This window comes from Schistocerca nitens, chromosome 4, assembly GCF_023898315.1.
Source record: "Schistocerca nitens isolate TAMUIC-IGC-003100 chromosome 4, iqSchNite1.1, whole genome shotgun sequence".
Lineage (NCBI taxonomy): Eukaryota > Metazoa > Arthropoda > Insecta > Orthoptera > Acrididae > Schistocerca > Schistocerca nitens.
Genome location: NC_064617.1, coordinates 440,736,903 through 440,744,293, shown reverse-complemented (window position 1 = coordinate 440,744,293; position 7,391 = coordinate 440,736,903). Strand labels below are relative to the sequence as shown.

Below are 7,391 nucleotides of genomic sequence, written 5' to 3'. Positions count from 1 at the left end.
AAAATCCTTTTTCATCTGCATTCCCGTAAGTTGTTGAGAAGCACACACAAACACTACATGTATTTTCTGGAATTGTGTTTGTAAATAACACTCTCTCTCTCTCTCTCTCTCTCTCTCTCTCTCTCTCTCTCTCTCTCTCTCTCTGTGTGTGTGTGTGTGTGTGTGTGTGTGTGTGTGTGTGTGTGTGTGTGTGTTAAAAAGTGTGTTGAGGCACAGTGTGGTGTAGTCTTTTATAATCTATTTTCCTTCTAATATTGTCTTCTGTATGTGGAAGTTTTCTTGTACTGTAAGTTTCTGGTATAGGCAGTGGTTGGATTTTAATATGTGTAGTATGTGGCTATTTTAACATTAATTTTCTTTCAAATAGTAACAGTCATAAACAACTGGAAACATTGTTTTCAGCTTTCAGTCTACTCCCGGCAGTTTCAATCCCAACAAGACTATATGCACACACCAAGACCTTGATTGATAAATTACAATGATGTAAAAACACAAGCCATAACAAATGGTTTTTCTGATCACGAAGGTCAATTTGTCAATCAGTAGAAAAACTCATCAGCAGAAAAACTGTAAATGATCACAGCCAGGTTGCACAAGTCAGAGTAATAAATGTGGAATCTACTAGCTTGTTTAGAAACGCTTTACATCATGACCAATGGGAGGAAGTGCACCAGGCAGTACAATGAGTGAGAAGTTCAATTCATTTGTGGACTTATTTCTGAAACATTTTGAAGCCTGCTTACCCCAAAGAGAGATTAAAATGAAATCAACCTGTTGTGGAAGGACAGAGTGGATAATAGCTGGCATCAAAATTATCATGTGCTAAAAAGAAAGACCTGTATATAGAACATATTATGCTATTTATGTAGCCAGTCAGTGAAAACTGGGACATTTCCAGACAGACTGGAACATGCAGTAGTGATGCCCATCCACAAAAATGGTTCAAGGTATGTACTACCCAAGTATCAGACCATCTCTTTGCTGCCAAATGTTCTCAAAGGTGTTTGAGAGAGTAGTTTATGATAGGATTTATGGCCATATGACACAAAATGGCTTACTGTCATTTACACAGTTTGGCTTTCAGAGGGATTCTCCACAGAGAAAGTTATATTCAACATAACAGATGAAACTCTAGATGAATTAGAAGGTATCCAGTGGGGATCTATTGTGACCTTGCTAAAGCGTTCAACTGTGTAGATCACAACACATTGCTAAAAAAAAGCTTCCACACTATGGCATCAAAGACGAAATTTTGACATGGCTAGAACCTAATCTATACGACAGGAAGCAAAGAATTCTCTTCATGGAGGCAGGTGTAAGAGTAAACTCAGACTGGGAAAATATAAAGTGCGGAGTTCCCCCAGGGCTTGAACCTTGGGCCACCAATTTTCCTGATCTACATTAATGATCTACCAGTTACAATTAAAGACAGAGCAAAAATAGTCATGTTTGTGGATGATAAGAGTAGTGTGATCAAGGGTCCCAACTCCACAATGCTGAATACAAATGGTTCACAGCAAAAGCCTAACCTAAATTTACGAAAACTAACATTATGCAGTTTCAGATAGAAAATAAAATAACTCCAAGTTTCTGAAATGGAGATCAACAACCAAAAAATTGAAGAATTATTAATGGAAAATCTCATATAAAGATGTGAAACAAATACTAACAAAGAGATAGAGGGGCTGGCCAGTACTTACCTCAGCTCAGTACAGCCGATAGATACACAAAACAGAACAAAATTTACATTCCTAGTATTCGGAACTTTGTTCTTTCATCAGGGAGGAGAGAGGGGGAAAAAGGGAAGAAGGGAAAGTGGATTCAGTTACTCACAACCCAGGTTATGAAGCAACAGGGAAAGGTAAACAGGGAGGGTAGCTACCGATACCCCTCCACTGTGGTTCCACCTATGGTATGGCTCCTATATTGTTGAGGCATGCAAGCCAACCCATCTCAGCAAGTCCATGGTTCATGGAGGACTTAATTCATATAAAACGTATGTTGCAAATTTCTGAGATGATATGGCACTGTCAAATTCATATACTTACATTAACTAGCGCTATCAGTTGATTTACTTTGCCTATACAGCTACCAGTATAGCCAAATTATCATTTTTAATCATAATATTCCTGAATGGACTGCTGTTGAGGATAGAGAGATAGTGAGACTGTTGGTAGTTGAGACCAACATTGTTGTGAAACTTTCATATATCTTGATATATCTCTGTTGCAATTTTTTTCCAAACCTAAATTTCATCTCAACAATTTGTTGTACGTTGCTAGGTTTTCCAAATCCTGTGATACATCTCTCCTTTACAGTTAACAGTTAAAAACTGTTGTCACACAGTCAAAAGCTGCCGTCACATCTGGAACTCGTACCAGCAGTCGAAACTGTAATACTTTATTGCACATTTGTTTAAAGCACCGTTGTTTAAAAAATGAGTATGACTTTTTAATAAGCATTCTGCAAGCATGCAGCTAGAATGCAATTTTTTCTATTCATGTATTTTCTGTAATATGGTATGTACTAATCATTACAGAAATGGTTATATGACTTGTATGGTTGAAATCCCATATAAGTAAGAAACTTTGTTACATAATTAATCACAAAGCAACAAATCAGGAGGAAAAATATATTTCATGACTTTAGAATCGCTCATTAAATTGATTTCCATTGTAAATAAAAGTATTCAGAATAATATATGTTATGTGATATAAAATCTCCATAATATGCTCAGTATTTAAAACATATGTTTTAATTTATTGCTCAACACAGCTTATGCCTCAAGGATTATTATTTACTTTGTTACTAAGTACTCAATATTTTACAAGAAGATAAAACAAAAGTAGACAGACAAACTTAGTCGGGTAAAGAAACTTGTTTTTTCTGGAAACTTAGAGCTGTCAGTTTAAAGACTCTTCATTGTTTATTCATTCACATTCACATTTATCCATATTCCACATGTCCTTTGGCTTAACACAGTCTTCAGGCTTCCTGCCATTAATGCAGTTACACTGACAGTCACTTGCACTGTATTCCTGAAACCGTGGAGTGATATAAAGCATTAATACTGCCCATTCATATCAACATAAGGAATAGATCAACATACTGCTAATTTAAAAGTTAATTAGTTGCATGTCCCACAGATTATGTTCATGACACCGCACAATAATTTGAATGTCTCAATTAATTTACAATAATAATAATAATACACATTTTCAGTTTATCTTTATCTTAGGCTGCATCTGAGACAGTTTTATAATTACAGTAAGTTTAATTATTGGTTAATCAAAACACAAACACAAAATATCTATTTAAATCATTTTAATTTACTGAAATGTGAACTCATGATGAAGCAATTACTTATTAGACAATGAATTATCAAGTAGAGATTACTTTGATTTGCTGTGAACAATATTGGATCAAGAGAGATCATGAGACTGAACACTCATCTATTACAGTCACTGGCTACCAGCACCAAGACAATAGTTTTGCACCTACCTAAGCTTCCATCAGCCTAACCTCACTTTCAGTTCTCATCCTCCCTTCAAGGTGACAATATCAAGAGTTCAGTCCTGCACACACACCATGACAGACACATAAAGTGGTCAAAAAATTCTTATCCGAGATCCTCATTGCAAATTACTCAGGCTTTCCCATGCCACACTTTCTCTACACATGCAACTTGGCTCAGTATGTAAAGCATTTCATGGCACCAAAAGACATTTCCTCCCACTATCAAGAGCATGTGTCCTTGTGGGTACTGGCCGAGATTTAAGATCCCAAGCTTCATGTAAAAAGTGTCCTCCATTCCTCTGAACCTTGTCCAGGCCATTTCTCCCATGAGAGACATTATCAGTGCAGCACATCATGTTGGAAAAAAATTGTGTTTCTGCTGAAGAATGCTCAATGACCAGTTAGTGACTTTCTTCTGTGTCCCAAACTCTTGTGCAACATATGTAAAATGTTTATTTTGTGGATGCATCACCACTAAGGATGCTATTCATACTGTGCCTCTTGGTGCCATTCTTTTATTAAATGTTATCATATCAGCAAGTTACTTTCACTAAGAACTATTTGAGACTGTTTCAGTGGTCCCTGGAGTAATTTAGTTAGTTGAATGAACCTGTGCTTTGTCACACATCTCTTTTGAACATTATTTATTAAACCATCACCAATGTACCTATTCTCATGTCCTCAGCTGTAGCTGATTTTCTGTGATTATTTAATTAAGTCAGGTAAGGACACATTCCTACAATGGTGACATGACAATAAACTCTGATGACTCAGTTTTCAAATTTGGCATGTTGCTGGCTGCCTTGGTCCTAGCTGCCCCATTAGGCTTGTGTCCCGACCTGTTCTCACACTCACACTTCATGATCAACCTCTGTTTCAGTGCTACAAACTCTGTAGTACTGGGCTACTATTTTGTACTTCATGTGATGAACTGTTTCATGCCATGGGCCATAATTTGTGCTTTGCACCACAAGCTATTTCACTTTTGTGCATTTCATGTGTTTGCCACTGTGCCACCTAATGACCATGGCCTCTGCCACTGGCCTGACCAAAACCTTGCCACCCACAGTTGCCATTCCAGCACCCTCTGATGTTGTTGTCAACTAACCTCACTCCTTACAGAAGTGCAACACTGCAACATCGACTTGTCCATGAAAGTTGGGGCAGCCCAGTTCCCGGCACCGATCCAGACAGATGCCCACACTGGCCTCTGCATCTGCTGCCAACGCCATCCCACCTAGTCTCACCACTCCGACAACCAAGACCCTTCCGGTCACCACCACTTTGTCCGGCTGTGGCATGGTTCACCTACCACCCTTCAATCCCTAGGACCCTCATCTGTGGTTTTCTATGGTAGAGGCCATCTTCATTGGCTCCAGCTTCACCTTGATGGCACCCGTTTCACAACAGTTCAAGCCGACATATGCAATGGAGGTCCCTGATGTCATTTTGTTACCTGCAACTGCTCACCACTACAAGACACTTGGGCGCCACCTCATAAGGCAACTCAAGTCGTCCTAGATGCATCTCAGTCTGGTCCTTTCCCTGAAGCAGTGAGAGGGCCGGGCCGGCAAAGCTCCCCGTTCCTGTGCCATTTACAAAGCCTGACCGAGTCCCACAAGATCTCCTATGGCTTCCTGTATAACATCTGGCTGGCTTGCCATCTGGCCCCAAATAAAAAGTGTGGCATCACATGCTGATCTCTCCCTCACTGCCACTGCCAGCCTCAGTCACAGGGCACAGGAGACAGTGGCCTCCATGCCCGTTACCACCACCACCACCACGTACCGACTACACTCCCATCCAGCACTGCCAGCCAACAATTACACTGACAGCTGGCTCACCACGAGTTCACATTTTTAGCTTATCATGCCACTCCTCTCCCTTGGCCCACACCACAATACCCAGCAGCCCAGGATATATGATTTCCTTGTTCACCTTAGTGCTGACTTGGCAACACTGTAGGGTAGGGTTCTGTTTCCCACCTGGACTTTTACTACCCCTGAGTGCACAGCCCTAACCACTGATGCAATTATGGCTGCCACCACTGAAACTCCAGCTGTTCCAGCAATACCCCTTGTGATGTGGTTGGTTTCTGTTGATACTGAGAGAGCTTCAAACTGTACCGCTGCAACTGCAAAGAGCCCTGCTCTTGGGCCCGAAAGCCCAACAGCTGTTAAGATTAGGCACACGCAGCTGCTGCGCAGTCGCTCAGTGCCTGTTTGTCTGTGATTTCACTCAGCTATGCCATTCCTGATCGACAACGGCTGAGACCTGTCTATCTTCTTGTGTCGGCTCATACAGGCCCCTGGCATTACATCTGTGATCCTTCTGATGGTGGTGAACAACTCTACAAATCTACTATCACCACCTATCGCGTGTACCATTGCATCTGCAACCTTGACCTGCAATGGGACCTCCCCAACCACATTATGAGAATGGATCTCATTGGGCAGTAATGCCTGCTCTCTGATGTTGGCTGGAACCTTACTGACAGCTGTACTAGGAGATCAACTAAGAGCACCATCCAATTTGCTGTCTTCTTCAGTATGAAGCAGGCGGCTGGCATACTCTGGCCCATATGTTGACTTCCTGGCATAGTTTCCTGGTTTCAAACTTCTGTCCAGTGTACCTTAGTAGGTCTGTTATTCAGCTGCCCATTGTGTAGATACCACACCTGTACAGTCTGTCTTCTGCTGGCTACAATCTCAAGTTCATCAAGGTGGAGTTTCACAAGCTGACTGCCGCCACCATGCTCCACCCTTTGAAGAGCCCATGGGTGTCTGCCCTTCACTTTCTCAAGATGAATGTCTTCTGGCACTCCTCTAGCAATTACTATGTGCTAAACTCTCTTACCATTCCTGGCTGGTACCCTGTGCCATTCCTACAATAATGTACAAGCTGGAGCTACAATCTTCAGTACAATCAACTACAGTAGATCTTTCACCTAGATTCTTGTCACACCCAAGGACATCCCGAATATTGTCATCATCATGTCCTTCCACTTGTATGAGAGTGGCTTTATGACCTTCAGCCTCTGAGGTTGTTCTGGTGTTTCACCTACTTGAATGAAATCTTCATTTTCTCAGTGACACTCGAAGAACACTGCAAGCACCTTCACATGATCTTTGAATGCCTCCAGGATGCTGGCATCATTGTCAACACCGCAAAGCTTGTTTTCTGTGTCAGGAAAGAGATACTCCTGGGTCATACCATGTCCGCTGCCAACTCTCGTTCCCAGCCCAACCTTCCTCGATTTCCCACACCTTGCGACAGTCAAGTACCTCCATCATTTCTGCAGCTTGCTCAACTTTTGCCACTGCTAAATGAGGACTTCCACTGCTATGCAGGAGCCGCTCACCACTGTCCTTTATAGCATCAAAACAAAGGGGAACAAACTGATACCATGGACACTACAAATGAAGACGGCTTCACTGCCACCAAGTGCAACTTGGTGGACACTACCCTGCCTGCTCATCCCACTCCATCCCCCTGGCCCACTTGTCATCAGACTGATGCAAGTGAGGCAGCCATCAGTGCTGTCCTGCAGAAGCATGTTAGTGGTACTTGGTATCCACTCGAATTTTTTCACTTGCTAGCTCTCTGTCACTCAACAGCACTGGAACACAAATGGCAGAGAGCTCCTCACTATCTACAAGGCAATCAAATACTTTCGGCTGTTGGTAAAGTCCCATTCTTCACCAACCACAAACCTGTAATGTTTTCCCTCTCAAAAGATATTGACCAGTGCTCCCCACATAAATTCAAGCAATAGTCATTCATCTTAGAGTTTACTGCTGACATATGTCATGTTGTCGGAATTGACATCAAAAAAATGGTTCAAATGGCTCTGAGCACTATGGGACTTAACATCT

General features: G+C 41.7%; 1 protein-coding gene across 1 annotated transcript in view; it reads right to left on the bottom strand.

Moving 5' to 3' along the window:
• Positions 1 to 2,618: 2,618 nt before the first annotated feature.
• The window catches only part of LOC126251550 (uncharacterized), a 51,561-nt gene continuing 46,788 nt past the window's right edge, over positions 2,619 to 7,391 (bottom strand). Inside the window, exon 6 of the mRNA XM_049952062.1 lies at positions 2,619 to 3,038. Coding sequence (XP_049808019.1) covers positions 2,931 to 3,038 — 108 coding nt within the window. The 3' untranslated portion in view covers positions 2,619 to 2,930. The remainder of the gene's footprint in view (positions 3,039 to 7,391) is intronic.